Source organism: Dama dama, chromosome 4 (genome assembly GCF_033118175.1).
Source record: "Dama dama isolate Ldn47 chromosome 4, ASM3311817v1, whole genome shotgun sequence".
Classification (NCBI taxonomy): domain Eukaryota; kingdom Metazoa; phylum Chordata; class Mammalia; order Artiodactyla; family Cervidae; genus Dama; species Dama dama.
The window spans coordinates 54,102,084-54,117,993 of record NC_083684.1 but is presented as its reverse complement, the minus strand read 5'-3'; the positions used below and the strand labels follow the sequence as shown (position 1 = coordinate 54,117,993).

At 51.2% G+C, this 15,910-nt stretch overlaps 1 protein-coding gene across 2 annotated transcripts in view; it reads left to right on the top strand.

The window, feature by feature from the left end:
• Positions 1-235: 235 nt before the first annotated feature.
• Positions 236-15,910, top strand: part of FCGBP (Fc gamma binding protein) — a 41,951-nt gene continuing 26,276 nt past the window's right edge. The window contains exons 1-5 of one of the 2 annotated variants that reach the window (XM_061139292.1): positions 274-330; positions 1,759-3,006; positions 5,166-5,512; positions 9,841-10,411; positions 12,406-13,010. In XM_061139292.1, the coding sequence (XP_060995275.1) occupies positions 276-330; positions 1,759-3,006; positions 5,166-5,512; positions 9,841-10,411; positions 12,406-13,010 (2,826 nt within the window). In that variant the 5' untranslated portion in view covers positions 274-275. Of the gene's footprint in view, positions 331-1,758; positions 3,007-5,165; positions 5,513-9,840; positions 10,412-12,405; positions 13,011-15,910 lie in introns of both variants that reach the window. The other variant, XM_061139293.1, reaches the window with a different exon arrangement.

The following is a 15,910-nucleotide window of genomic DNA, read 5'->3' as shown; positions in this document are numbered from 1 at the left end:
CGACCCTTGCCCCTGGCTCCAGGCCTCCCAATCCCACCCACCCACCAGACCCACTGGACATCCAGTTTGCCATCCTACTCCTGCCGTGCCCTCCCTGCCCAACCCCCAGACCCACCAGATGTCCAACTCCCCTTATACATACGTTGGCCCTTGGACTCAGCCCAGTTCATTCTTCCTGGTGTCCAGGTAGCCCTTGTCCAGAGACAAGCACTTTTGTGCTCTGACAGGGGGACAGATCAGCCTCCCATGACCCCCTCTCTTCTCCCACTGCAGACATGGGTTCCCTGCGGAGCTGGTGGATGCTTTGGGCCGGAGCAACCCTCCTGTGGGGTAAGTTAGACCGAAATCCCATCTATGTCCTGGTTCCAGACTGAAGAACTCTGCCTGCCTGGGTCAGCACCCTCCACTGGAGCCACCTCTGCAAACCCATCTCCCAATGTGACCTCAGGCTAGCTGAGATTGGGAGAGAGGCCCGTTAAGTCGGGCAGAGAAATGTGGTGGAATTCACCTATCTTCTCTCAGTTCTGGAGGGAAGCAGGTAAAAGCTTTAGTCCCCAAATTCAAGTAAGTAAGAACCGCTTTCTTGATTTTCTACAGCTCAACCCAAGTTTTGACTTAGAGCCTCATTCTGTTGAGGTGATGGAAAATTTCACTAACATCATTGGGGGGGGTGGGGGCTTGGTGCCTCATTCTCTAAGGCTTTGTCCAGGACTAGAGTCTTACGTAAAGCCAAAGTCTGGGGGGACGGATGGGACATCTGGGCCCTCTAGTTACCAGTCAACATCTATTCAGGTTACTCTAGTTACATTCATCCCCCTGATCCCCTGGCCCTGCGGGACACTGGGGTGTTCTTCATGGATCCCCTTATTCAGCAGACAGTCCCTCTATAATCCCCCACAACTCTCTCCAAAACCCCATAGAGTGATATATCTCTTCCTCTCCCCATCTCCTCTCAGCCCTGGAGGATCTCTTCCTTGATGGAGGTGTTGAAAAGTGCCCACTCCTCTCTATTGCTAGGAGACATTTTGTCCACACTCTCGTAATCCCTGTTACCCTTCACACACACACTTCATCCTGTGAAGACAGAAATCACAAACTGGCACCTGAGGGCCCCACAGTGCAATATTTGTTTCATTTATTTGTTTGGCTACACCGGGTCTTAGTTGCAGCAAGTGGGATCTTTACTTGCAGCACTTGAACTTTTAGTTCCAGCATATGGAATCTAGTTCCCTGATCAGGGATTGAACCCAGGCTCCGTGAACTGGAAGCTCAGAGTCTTAGCCACCAGGGACGTCCCCATACTGCTTATTTAAAACAATTTTGGACTGGAGATTTCACACAGAAATTCAACTCTCCAATGTCTCTCGAAAAATGGTAAGATCTAACATTTTTAAGGGAGAACCTATAAGACATTATAATCACAACAGATTAAAGCCAGTAGCAATGTGTATGGCGAATGAATGCTCTAGCCCACAGTCTGCCCCTTCTGTCTCACACATTTATGTCTCTTGTTCGGCCCCATCAGCATTTGAGCCTGAGAGCCCTGTCTGAAGTGTTCAGGCTTCTGGAAGGCAAAAGCCAGAAAGGTTGGTAGGTGACCGCTGCGTGACTAAGGGGAAAGGAGAGAGAAGAGAGAGAACAGAAGCTCGTGTTAGTATTCCCACCTGTGAGCCAGGCACAGGGCAGGAGACTGCTTCTCTGACCGGGGTAGGGGGTATTGGATAAAGCAAGACCCACGACTGCATTTTCTCACCCCAGGGTTGACCCAGGAGGCCTCAGTGGACCCCCAGAACAGCGGGGGTGAGGAATTCCTCACGGCCTTCCTGCAGAACTATAATCTCGGGTACAGCAAGGCCTATCTCTGCCTCCTCCTCTCCAGTCTGTCGGACAGCCTCACCTCAGTCTCCATCCTCAGCCGGGCAGATGGCACCACACAGAAGGTCACTGTCAGGCCAGAGCAGTCAGTCTTGGTCAACATCAGCGCCAAGGCTGAGATGGTCGGCAGCAACACCTTCCAGCATGCGGTGGTGGTCCGCTCTGACCGCGCCATCTCGGTGCAGGCGGTAAACGCTAAGCCCCACACGGCGGATGTGACGCTGCTGAGGCCTGTCCGCGCCCTGGGCACTGAATACTTTGTGTTCACGCCCTCCGACCCTTCGTCCAAGAACCTCAAGGAGTTTGCTGTGGTGGCGGGTGCGGCCGGGGCCTCTGTCAGTATACAGCTGAAGGGGTCGGTGACATTCAAGGGCAAGCCCTACGCAGCGGGCCATGTCTTGAATGTGAGCCTGGACCCCTACCAAGTGGCCCAGGTACAGGGCACGGCTAACCTCTCGGGGTCAAAGGTCACTGCCAGCAGCCCCGTGGCTGTCCTCTCCGGTCACAGCTGTGCCCAGAAAAGCTCGAACTGCAACCATGTGGTAGAGCAGCTGCTACCCACGTCTGCCTGGGGCACCCGCTATGTGGTGCCGCCTCTGTCCTCCCGCAGCCAGCACGATGTGGTCTACGTCATGGCCAGCCAGGCCACAAAGCTGACCTACCGCCTGGGGCGCGCCGCTGGCTCCCGGGGGCTCCAGGCAGGCAGTGTGGCCAAGTTTGAGATCCAGCAGTCCCGGCCACTCTACCTGTCTGCAAACGTGGGCATCCAAGTCCTGGTGTTTGGTGCGGGTGCCACCAGAGATGGGAAGACCTATGACCCTCATCTGATCCTGATCCCAGACGTGGCGGCCTACTGCCCTGCCTACGTGGTGAGGGGTGTGCCGGGCTCTAAGGGTATGGCCCTGGTGGTGGCACCAACCAAGGCCGCTGACGAGCTGACCGTGGATGGGCAGAGGCTAGGGGCCAAACTCTCCTGGGCCGCTGTGCCAGGCAGTGAGTTCTCCTATGCTGAATTGGACTTTGGCACGGCTGACAGTGTCCATGTGGCCGAGGCCACTACCAGCTTTGGGCTGCTCACCTTTGGGCTAGACCAGGACGTGAGCTTCGGGACAGCAGCTGCCTGTGGCCGGAGTGAGTGACAAAAAATGACCTCTGACCCTGTCCAGATGGTAACCCCTTTGCCGACTCTCTTGCCTTTTCCCCCTTTCCCATCCTCTCTGTGCTCATCTGTGGTTTCTGGGTCAGCTGGGCTGCCTCCCACTTACCTGAATCCTCCCTGCCATCCTTCCTTTCCTTGAGCCTTCCCAGGCCCTCCCTGTCCTCTTCCCCCCACCCTACCACAGAAGCAATTCTCTAAATGTTTAGCAACTGGCACGACCCAGGGTCCCAACCAGTCTGCAGAGATACCAGACACAGCTCTGCAGCAGGGTCCTAGAGGCCCCCAGGGTGTCTGGCATCAGCCCTTTGTCTATTGCTTTTGTGGAGGGACGGGGGTCTGGTGATAGGGAAAGAGTCCTGGGGAGAGCCAGGGTGCCAAGAGGAAGGGATCTTTATGGGGCAGGATCAGGTCAGCAGTTTCTTACCAATCAGCTTGGAAATATTTTGTTACTCTAGCAACTGATAGACAACTATGTGTGTGTTCAGTCACTCGGTCATGTCTGACTCTTTGCAACCCCATGGACTGTAACCTGCCAGTCTCTCACATCCATGGGATTTTCCAGACAAGAATACTGGAGTGGGTTGCCATTTCCTCCTCCTCCAGGGGATCTTCCCGACCCAGGGACTGAACCCTTGTTTCTTGCATCTCTCGCATTGGCAGATGGATTCTTCACCACTGAGCCCCTCTAGGAAGCTACAACTATACCAGTTACTAACTCCCTCCCTCACACACACACCTCATATATGAATGCCAAACTCAGGAGGTCTAAAAGTATTAATATAATAATGATGGATACCGTGGGGGGAATACTTCTCAAAATACCAGGGACCACTCTAGGGCCTTGTATGTGTTAACATAGTTCATTTCTAGGACCCAGCCCTGTGTGTGCTTTGGGGCCCAGCCTGTCGAGGAGTTGCCACCAGGCAGTGCAGCGTTTGAGGGCATGGATGCTGAAGCCAGACTTCCCAGGTTCAGATCCCACCTCTGCCTGTGTGACCTGGGGCTTGTGACTTCACCTCTGTGGACCTGTTTCCATATCTGCAAAATGGGAAGAATACTGCACCCCTCATGGGATTGTGAAGTGACAGTGCAATAAGTTAACGTTTGTGGAGCATTTGGGGGGTTATCGGGTAGTGAGCAGGGCTATGTAAGGGTGAGCCATTATTATGAGCAGACAGAAGGCATGAGCTTTTGAAGACCAGGGGGAAGGGGAGGAAGAGCTGTTTCTTCCTGTGTGGGCCCCCATCCCGAAGCAAGGATCCTAGACACGAGTTCCCAGCACTCCTGTCCACCCTCCAGGGCATGGAAGCCACTCAACTGCAAAGGGCCACTTTGGGCTTGACTAGTAATGGGGAAAAGACAGGTGAATGTTTATAACAGATAATAACCTCATTAACACCTGGGATCAGTTCCAAACCCTAACTTATGTTTTAGCTTATTTAAACCTGGCCACTCTCCCCTCCCCAGCTGTCCCTGTGAAGAAGGTATCACTATCCCCCCATGTCACAAGTGAGGAAACTGAGGCACAGAGAATTTTAAATTACTTTCTAGCGTCACACAGCTAATTAGTTTTGCCAAGATTCGAACTCTGCCATTTCCATTCTGTTGAACAGTCTCTGTTTTCCATTTTCTATCTTTATTTTATTTTTATTTTTTGGCCACACCGTACAGCAAGTGGGACTTTAGTTCCCCGACCAGGGATCAAACCTGAGCCCCCTGCCTTGGAAGGATGGAGTCTTAACCACTGGACCACCAGGGAAGTCCCCACTTTGTATCTTTAAAAAAGGATCCCTTAGCCTTTTACCCTGAGTGGGAAGGTAGAGGAGAGGGGGGGAACAGAGAGAAAAAGCAAAAATGAAGGCCTTTCCATGATTGTTCCTGCCCGAGGTTCTTCACCACCTTCCAGTTCCTCGGGGCTGAGCCATATTAAACTGGGGAACCACCAAACCTAGGAACAATCAAGCCTGAGCTGCTCTCTCCCTGTGAGATTCCAGACTTCAGTCTCCCTACTTCTCAAATGGGCGGCTGGGAGTCAACCACTCAAACTCTCCAGGGCGGGAGAGCTGCAGGATTCCCACTGGGGTGGACACTCCTGATTCTTTCTCTGTGGCCATCCCCCTTCCCTCCCCAGCCCAGCGGACGCTGGAGAAGACCCCCTGTGAAGGCAAGCAGTGCGCTGCCAGGCAGCTCTGCAAGGTGGTAAATGGGCAGGCCAGGTGCGTGGCCTCCGTGGCTACCTGCCGTGCCCAGGGTGACCCCCATTACACCACCTTCGACGGTCGCTACTACGACATGATGGGCACGTGCTTGTACTCACTGGTGGAGCTGAACAGTGAGGACGCCAGCCTGCCTGCCTTCAGCGTCGACGCCAAGAATGAGCACCGAGGCAGCCGCCGTGTCTCTTACGTGGGCTTGGTGACCGTGCGCGCCTACAGCCACGCAGTGTCACTGGCCCGCGGGGAAGTTGGCTTCGCCCGGGTAAGGATCCAGAGGAGGCATCAGAGTTTAATACCCAGGAGCCGCCTGCCAGTCAGATGGAGGAGGCAATGTCTGGGTGTCAGACCCCAGACCCAAGCTCTTTGCCCTGGGGTGGAGGGTGCAGAGAAGTGGGCCAAGGGCGTGGGGGCTGGGGCAGGGGGATTTGAAAATCAGTGGCAGAACCTTAAACTCCTTTTGTTCAGCAATTTGATTTCTAAAAATTTGAAGAATGCTCAGAGATGGTTAGAAAAACAGGTTTATGCCAATGTGTTTATATTATTATATCAAGAAGGCAGTGAGGGTGGGGGAGAGAAAGAAGACAAATATCCAAACAATGAGAATTTCTTAAGTGACCAAACACTAAAATTTTAGTGAGTACCTACTATGTACAGAGAAGGCAATGGCAACCCACTCCAGTACTCTTGCCTGGAAAATTGCATGGGCAGAGGAGCCTGGTGGGCTGCAGTCCATGGAGTCGTGAAGAGTTGGATACGACTGAGCGACTTCACTATGTGCTGGGTTTGTTTTTTCCCACTTTCTATTGTATTAATGCATTTAGTGCTAACAGCAATCTATGCAGATAGGCACTATTAACACTTTTTGATGAGGAGGAAACTGAGATCCAGAGCAATGAATGACTACTCAAGGGCTTCGGGCTAGTAAGAGATGGAGCTGGGAACTCCAGCAGGGTGGCTCCCAAGCCTCCATCTTAACCTCTAGGCTATTCTGCCTCTGGTAAATGGGTCGCTACTCAGCCAATATAAATAACAGCAATCTAATAATAGGAAAATAAATGAGTGCTGATTTTTTTCCCTACTATATTGCTCTGAACATGTTTAAACATCCAGAAAGATTGAAATCGTTGTACAGTGAACACTCATTTAACATTTTACTCTTCTTAGTTCATCACACGTCTAACATCTGCCTATCCCTCTGTCCACTCAACAGTCCCTCTTTTTTAGTCACTTAATTTTTAAGTTATTTTTAATTGAAGGATAATTGCTTTACAATGTTGTGTTGGTTTCTGCTGTACAACATGGTAATCAGTCAAAACTATATGTCTATGCATATGCACATGGACATTTACATATATAACCCCTCCCTCGAGAGCCTCTCACCACTGCCCCCACAATCCCACCCCTCTAGGTCATCGCAGGGCACCAGGCTGGGCTCCCTGCGTTATGCAGCAGCTTCTCACTAGCTATCTGCTTGGCCTCTGGTAGTGTATAGATGTCAATGCCACTTTCTCAATTGATCCCACCCTCTCCTTCCCCCACTGTGCCCACGAGTCTGTTCTCTATGTCTCTTACCTCCATTCCTCCACTGCAATTAGGTTCATCAGTACTGTTTCTCCAGATTCCATATATATGCTTTAATATATTATATTTGTTTTTCTTGACTTACTTCACTCTGTATAACAGGCTCCAGGTTCATCCACCTCACTACAACTGACTCAAATTTGTTCTTTGGCACTTGAAAGTAAGTTCTAGACATCAACACACGTCATCCCTAGAGATTTCAACGTGTATACCACTAACTAGAATATAATATTTTTACATTTCTGTTTACTTTTGAGATAAAATTTAATTGTAATGAAATCCACGCATCTTAAGTGGACAGTTCACTGAGTTTTGATAAACGTGCAAATCTAAGGTCTGTCAAGGTATAGAATGTTTTCATCCTTCTGAAAAAATCCCTCATGTCCCTTCTCAAACAATGGCCAACCCACCCATAGAGGCAATTGTAGTTCTAACTTTTCTCCACCAGCGGTTACTTTTGCTGGTTCAAGAACTTCATAGTAACAGAATCAGCCAGTGCAAGAAGCCTTTTGTGGAAGGCTTCTTTAAGCTCAGCATAATAGTTTCAAGGTTCTTCCCTGTTGCTGCAATTAATTTCTTAATAGATAAAGCATTCACAGCTCAAAACAAGAAGGCACGTTGCGAAAGATCCTGCTTTTACCCCCATCTCCACCTGCTTTCCCCGGCTCCCCACAGGTAACGACTTTTACTGATTTCTTGAGTGTTCATCTAGGGTTTCTTTATGCCAATACAAGTAAATACAGACATACATTCTTACCTCTCCCCTTTGTTAGCAAACAGTACTGTACATGGGCTCTGTCCTGCACTTGACGTTTTGCCCTGAACAGTGCATTCTGGAGCTGTTTCCTTATCAGTGGGGAGGGGGCCTCCTCTTTCCTTTCTATAGCTGCACAGCCTGCCATTGGCTGAATGCATCGTGGTTCCTTTAGCTCAGGCCCCTGTGACTGGATGCTGTGTTCATGATGGCGAGCAGTATTGCCCTGAATATTCCTTTTTTTAAGTTATAGTTTTTAATGGAGATCTCTTTTATAAAATTTATTTATTTGACTGAGAGGCCTGTGAGGTCTTAGTTCCCCAGTCAGGGATCAAACCTGTACCCTCTGCATTAGAAGTGTGGACTTTTAACCACTGGACAGCCAGGAAGTCCCCATGAATATTCTTGTACTTCTCTTGTCTTGTGAGTGTGCAGGTGAATCTGTGAGATCAATAAATGTGTGGATTAAAGCAGGTGTTTTTGAGGTCTAGATAGGTTGAGCACAAACTCAGGGGGACCTCAGATCCCATGTCCAGGATCTTGCATGTGCTGTGTAGTTTTTCAGAGAGATGAACTATTACTTTGTCAGATCCTTACAGAGGTCAGTGACTTAGCAAAGGTTTAGAGTTACAGGTAGAATGATGCTAGGATGCCCACAAGACTATTTTAGAGACAATAGGGGTTTATGAAATGGTGACTTCAGCATGGGCTCATTATTTTTTAAAAATGTATTTAAGGGTAGAAAAAGAAACTTGCATGACGCATAAATACATGTGTGTGTGTCTGTAGCAATATAGGTGGTTTTCTCTTTTCTCATTTTTGATCATGTGTATTTTGTAAGTCTTCTGTACTGAACAAATACTACTTGTGTCATGTAAAAATGAAGACCCCTGGTCTTAGGCAAGAGATGGATTTGGACAGTGGTCCCTGGACGGAGAGCCTGTGAATGTGGGCTGTCTCAATCACTGCCTGACAAAGACTTGGACACATGGGAAGACTCAGGGAGGCATTGCTGACTGAATGAATAATGTCTTACCTTTGACCTTGCTCATGCTGTCCTGTTACTCCTTTTTTTACACTCCATCTACTTGGCTAAGACAAGACTGTGTGAAGAAAGAATCAGAAAGAGATGCTCAGAGGAAAATGGTCCTGGGGACAGAGAGAATACACTCCTTATCTCCCAGCTGGACTCTCTGTCTCCACTAAGGACATTTGCAAAGAAACATCTCTCTCCCTCCTGGTTTTTGTGGCTCTCTCTCTCCCTGGTCCTTTACAGCTCAGTTCAGTGTCCCTTCCTCCAGGAAGCCTCTCCTGACCTGAAAATTTAGGTCTGGTCCTTTCACTAGCCTCCTGCAGCCTCTTATTCCTCCATCGTCCCAGCCCTGATCACTCTGATCTGTCACTATCTAGTGACAGGTCTCTCTCCCCCAGTGGAGTGGGATCTGGTCATCAATGTATCTCCAGGGTTCTCCCAGGCCAGGGCCAAGTCCAGAGTCAGTGCCCAGTGAATGTTTATTTAATACAGCAGTGCCTAATTCACTTACTGAGCGCCTGCTATTCTGCTAGGTACTGTTCTAGTATCTGGAGATGAAGCAGTGATTGAAAGAGACCAAAACCCCTGTCCTGTGGAGCTGACAGTCTAGTCAAATTACAGACAATAAACATCAGATTAGCGCTTCTCTGGTGGCTCAGTGGTAGAAAACGCGCCTGCAAAGGCAGGAGATGTGAGTTCGATCCCTTGGTTGGGAAGATCCCCTGGAGGAGGAAATGGCAACCCACTCCAGTATTCTTGCCTGGGAAATCCCGTGGACAGAGGAGTCTGGTAGGCTACAGTCCATGGGGTTGCAATGAGTTGGACGTGACTTAGTGAGTAAGCAGCAATAAGCATCAGATAGTTGTTGCAGATGGAATTTTAGAAAGTTAGACACTAGAGGGAAAAAATAGAGCAGAGAAAGGGAACAGGAACCAGGGAGGAGTTGCCATATAAAATGGGGTGGTCAGGGATGGCCTCCCTGAGATAGTGACATGTGAAAGTCTTTGTAAGAAGCAAGGGAGTGAGCCACGTGTATTTCTAGGAAAAGAACCTTTTGGGCCAAGGAAAAGGCAGGAGCAAAGATCCTGAAGCTTGATGGGTGGCACTAACAGGAGGGAGGAATCCCCACGTGGCTAGAAGAGGGACACGCGTGGGAGGAGATGAGGGGCTGAAGGCCAGACCACATGGGGACCTGACCCTCCTCTCCTCGTTCCCTCTGCAGATCGACAACCAGCGCTCACGCCTGCCTGCCTCCCTGAATGAGGGACGCCTGCGAGTGTACCAGAGCGGAACACGGGCTGTGGTGGAGCTAGATTTCGGGCTGGTGGTCAGCTACGACTGGGATGCCCAGCTGGCACTCAGCCTGCCCGTGCGCTTCCAGGGCCAGGTGTCCGGACTGTGTGGCAACTATAACGGTGACCCCACTGATGACTTCCTTACACCTAACCTGGAGCAGGCTCCCAATGCTGTGGAGTTTGCCAGCAGCTGGAAGCTGGATGACGGGGACTACCTCTGTGAGGATGGCTGCCAGGAAAACTGTCCTGCCTGCACCCCAGACCAGACCCAGCAGTACGAGGGCAGTCGTTTCTGTGGCATGCTGACCCAGCTCAACGGCCCCTTCGCTGTCTGTCACGAGGCCCTGAACCCCCAGCCCTTCCTGAAGGAATGTGTGTATGACCTGTGTGTGGTCAACGGGGACCGAGCCAGCCTGTGCCGTGGCCTCAGTGCTTATGCCCAGGCCTGTCTGGAGCTTGGTATCTCTGTTGGGAGCTGGAGGTTGTCAGCCAACTGCCGTGAGTGACACCCTGGTGGGGGCTGGGAGCACGTGGTAGGAGGCGGGGGTGCCCCCTGCATCTGAGCATTGACTGTGGTTCAGCCTGGAACTGGACGATGCCAGGGACACAGCAAAGGCCAAGATGGCCAGGCTCTGCCCACAGTGAGCCTAAAGTTGAAGCAGATGTATCACTAGACAGTGATGGTCCAGAGTGGTCAGGGCTGGGATGAGGGAAGTTCAGAGGGGCTATGTGAGACCAGAGAAGCTTCCTGACTCAGCCTGTGGGGTGAAGGAGGATCTCCTAGAGAAAGGGATGCCCAATCTGAAGGCTGTAGAAGGAATTAGAACTAGATGGAAAAGCGGGGGGCAAGAAATGGACTATAAGCTGAGAGAAGGACATGTGCAAACACTTGGCATGAGGTGTCCCAAAGCAGACATGTGAATATCACTTCACTTGTAACCCTTCCATGACTCCCCGGCATCTTCTGGGTAAAGTCCAAGCTTCATAGCCAGGTATCCATTCACTGAGTCATTCATTCACTTATATATTCATCCATTCATTCATGCATCCCCTAAACCCCTATCTGGCTCCACCCCTGTGTTGGTGATGGGCATGTGGGGACCAACACACACCTGTCTCTGCCATTGTGAGGCTCCCAGAGAAATGTTCAGGAGGCAGAAAGCCTAGGGCAGGAAGGAGGAGAAGCCTTCCAGGTTCAGGACCTGAGACAGGGACTCCGGAGAGGCATAAGCCTGAGGGAGACACTGGGGCCATTTGGGGTTTGTCTTGGTCACTGTTTGTGTCCTCACTGCCCAGTAAACACCACCACCATACCATCACAACCACCACCACTGAGTTTCCCAATGCCTGGTGCAAAAGAGGAACCAGTGCATTCATTTATCTCCCCATTCATTATCTCCCCAGTTTTCACAGTATTTCCTGGGCATCTCTTGTGCGCCAGGCCCTGTCCTTGGTGCTGGAGATTCCACCATGTTTGAGACAGATCAGGTCCCCACTCTCACAGAATTTATAGTCCTAGCAGGGGAGACAGACAGTAAGCTGTAAACTGTGGAATATCATCAGAGAGCAAAGAAACAGAGTTCATGGGATAAGAGTAAATGGGAGACTCAGGAGGAGAGGGATCAGGGAAGACCTTTGTGAGGGGGTGCCTTTGGAGCAGAGACCAGGATTAGGCAACTTAGCAATGACGCTCTGCATGGGGTGTCTCTACATAGAGGAGACTATTATTATCCCATTCTACTGATGGGGAAACTGAGGCACAGGGAGGTTGGAGGTGTTTGCTCATAATCACACAGCTAAGAAGGGGAGAGCTGGGATTTGAACCCAGGCCATCTGGGTTCCAGGAACCTTCTCTTAACTGCATGCCTTCAATGAGGAAAGGCTAATACAGTACAGGCAGAGGGGAAAAGGAGAGGGGGGAGTGTGAGGACCAGAGAGGAGGCCACCGTGCAGGGGTGGAGAGAGCCAGAGGCAGACTGAAAGGAGGAGATGAGGACAAGGAGGTGAGGGGGGGCAGACCGTGGGACCTGGGGAGCCTCATGAGCCAGTAGGAGGACTCTGGCTTTTAACCTGAGCAAGACGGAGCCACCAGAGGGCTCTGAGCAGGAGAGGGGACTCAAGTATTCACAGATCCCTCTGGCTGCAGGTGAAGAACAGGATGAGATGTAGGATGGGAGCAGCCGGGAGACCAGGCAGGAGACCAGGCAGGAGGCTGCTGGAGCGGACAGGACCAGTGGTGGGGACTGTGGTGCAAGGAGAAAAGTCAGATTCCGGATTGCTCCTGAAGACGGAGCTCACAGGATTTGTGGACAACTTGGTTGTTCAGCGGATAAAGGGGAGGGAGTCAACTACATCTCAGGTTTGGGGCCTGCCCCCCCAGAAGGATGGGCATGCCATTAACTAAGATGGGGAGCCGTGGGTACGCCGTGGCTTGGGAAGGGAGGACCTGGCACGTTCCCACAGGCCTAACCCACCCTCCCGTATCCCCGCAGCCCTGTCCTGCCCAGCCAACAGCCGCTACGAGCTCTGCGCCCCGGCCTGCCAAGCCTCCTGCAACCCCGAGGCGGCGCCGTCCAACTGCTCGGCGCGCCAGTGCGTGGAGGGCTGCGTGTGCCTCGATGGCTTCGTGCAGAGCGGCGGCGCCTGTGTGGCGGCCTCGTCCTGCGGCTGCACCTACGAGGGCCGCCCGCTCGCGCCCGGCCAGGAGGTGTGGGCCGACGACACTTGCCAGCGGCGCTGCACCTGCGACGCCAGCACCGGCCAGGTGCGCTGCGCCGACACGCAGGGCTGCCCGAAGGGCGAGCGCTGCCTCGTCCAGAACGGCCTCCAGGGTTGTTACCCCAACCGCTTCGGAACCTGCGAGGGGTCCGGGGACCCGCACTACGTGAGCTTCGATGGCCGACGCTTCGACTTCATGGGCACCTGCACATACCTGCTGGCCGGCTCCTGCGGCCAGGCCTCAGGGCTGCACACCTTCCGGGTGCTGGTGGAAAACGAGCATCGGGGTAGCCAGACCGTGAGCTACACGCGCGCCGTGCGAGTCGAGGCCCTCGGCGTGAAGGTGGCCGTGCGCCGGGAGTACCCTGGCCGAGTGCTGGTGAGCAAGGGGCACCCGAAGCAGGGTGGAGGGGCCGGAATCCCTCTTAAAGAGGGTGGGTCTGGTGGAGGATGGGGGTCTGTTAGAAGACCTGGTGGTCAGTAGTTAGGCCTGCACCTGCCTCCAAGCTGGGCAGTGCTGCCTCTTCCTGGCTGTGTCTTTGTCTCTTGGAGCCTCAGTTTTGCCCTCTGACAAATGGGATAATAAGATGGCGCCTCCCCAGTGGCTGTCGCTTTATAAGGTGTTTGTGGATATTTGTCCAGTTGTTATTTGCAGAATGTTTAAAAGAGGCGTTGGCACCCAACAAGTATTCAGTAAATGTTGACTTAATGTTTTATTGCTATGAACCCTCCAAAGGTAAAGATTTGGGCATTCTCTGGAGGACAATTGATATTCAGATAGTAAGGTGACCTGAAAGGTCCAGAACAAAAAGTGTGTTGGTGAGGAGGGGTTGCAAGGTGTGGGGGCTGCTTACAAATGGGCCCACAGGTCATAGGTTTCTGGACAAAGGGTTCTTAAAGAGACAACCACCCAGCGCAGAAGTCAAGAACCATCGGTTTTTCCCTTTAAAAAAGATAAAAATTGAGAAGTAGGATTTCTTAAGATTTACAGTGATAGTTGATAATTATTATTGAGCAGTTTGAGGCAGTGGCCCCTGCCTGCCTTAGGGAGGAGAATGAATTGGAAATGGAAAACCAAGAGAGTGTTCCATGTGCCAGACACTGCACTAAACCCTTTATAGGCCTTAATCTGTAATCCTCAGAACAGCCTTAGGGTAAAGGAAATTCTGCCCACAAAGCCTAGTGTTTGAAATAGAGAAATTGTAGCTAAACAGAAGGCATAATTATTAATATTTATATTCTCATTTATCTGAGATGACATTTAAGCTGAGTCTTGAACAATAATAGCCAATATATATACATATATATAGACAGATAGAGATATGCATGCATTACACTCACTCAGTTGTGTCCGACTCTTTGCGACCTCATAGACTATAGCCCACCAGGCTCCTCTGTCCACGGGATTTCCCAAGCAGGAATACTGGAGTGGGTTGCTACTTCCTTCTCCAGGGGATCTTCCAACCCAGGGATCTAACCTGCATCTCTTACGGCTCTTGCATTGGCAGGCAGATTCTTTATCACTGAGCCACTTGGGAATAATTTATTTCTATGTGTTAAATGCTTGATGTACAGTAACTCACTTGTTAACCTCTGTAACGACACTGTGAGGTAGCTAGTGTTGTTAGAGGAGAAAGCTGAGGCACAGAGAAGTTAAGTCATCTATTCAAGGTCACACCACTAATGAGTGGCAGAGTCAGGATTTGAAGCCGGGCTGTCTGGCACCAGAGTCCATACTCTTAACCTCTACATTCTATTGCTTTTCCTGAATAAACAGATGGAACAGGCAGGGAGGGAAGTGGATGGAAGAGTGTTCCAGGGAGAAAGAACAGCAATTGCAAAGGCTCTGAGGCAGGAACAAACATGAGGGGTAGAGGGACAGCAGGGAGGCCAGCAGGGCTGGAATGGGAAGAGGGAAGGGAGGGCGAGGTAGGGGGTGATGTCGGGGATGGTTGTGATGGAGGTTTCTGGTTTAATCTGAAACCTGAAGGATGAGGAAGAAGCCACCAGGTGAAGAGTGGTGGTTGCCAGGCAGAGGGAACAACAGGTGCCAAGGCTGAGGCTGGACTGAGCTGAAGAACAGCAGGGAGCCAGAGGCTGCACCTGAGAGAGGGAGGCTGGAGAGATAGGGTAGAGAGGTTGGTGGGAGATGAGGTCAGAAAAGGGGGCAAGCAGGGCCTGGTGGGTAGAGGACTTGATTTTAAACTGAGATGTGAAGGATAATGGGCAAGCAGCCAGACCAAGAATGAGGATGTGGGAGAGAGTAGGTATGTAGCAAGCATAGTGTACAGTCAAGTGCAAAGGCCCTGAGGCTGGGCTGAGCTTGTGAGTTCAGGAGACTGTCAGAATGCTTGCATGCAGACTTCCCTCGTGGTCCAGTAGTTAAGGCTCCATGCTTTCAATGCAGGGGGCCTGAGTTTAGTCCCTGGTCAGGGAAACAGATCTTTCATGCCGCAACTAAGAACCTGCATGCCACCACACTATGGCCTTTTAGGCCGTTCATTGTGAGAAGTTTGGATCAAGGCTGACACCTAGAAGGTGAAGTAGAGGTGGCTAAATAAAGAGTGATGGGTGGTATCCCAGGTATCTCAGGGAGAGGTCACAGCAAGTGCAAAGGCCCAGGGATGGGGGTGCACTTGATATGCTCTGGGAGACAGCAGGGAGCCTGAGTGAGGGAGGTGGGAGGTGGTGCCTGCCCAAGGAGCCAAAGTTAAGCAGGACATTCTAGGGAAGGGGCTTAGATTTAAGCCAAGTCCTAAAGCATGAAAGGGAAGCAGCCAGGAGAAAAGTGGTAGGCGGTGTTCTTGGCAAAGTGAAAAACCCCTGAGTTAGACTAAACAAGGAGAGCTGGGCGACTATCAAAAATGCCAGCACCTTTGTCAGGAAGTGCCTCTTTCAACCACACCAGAGTTTATGCTAATTAGGTGATTCAGGGCAGGTCCCTAGGTAGCTTCAGAATGAAGGCTCAGTTGCCTGTCAGGAAAACCAAGGTGACTGAGGGTTGGAACTTTCAGTCCCCACCCTGGGCCTCCAGTGGGGAGACAGAAGCTGGAGACTGAGCTTAAGCAAGTGGCAGATGACTTCATCAACCCTGCCTACGTAATGTAACCTCCATAAAAACTCTGAACAATGAGCGCTTCCTGGTTGGTGAACAAGCAGTGTAGATACCTGGGAAGGAGGTGCACCCTGACCCAGGGGATAGAAGCTCTTATGCTTGGGACCCAATATTCCTGTTTATCTGGCTCATCATTTGTACTGTTTATAATAAAACAATAATCA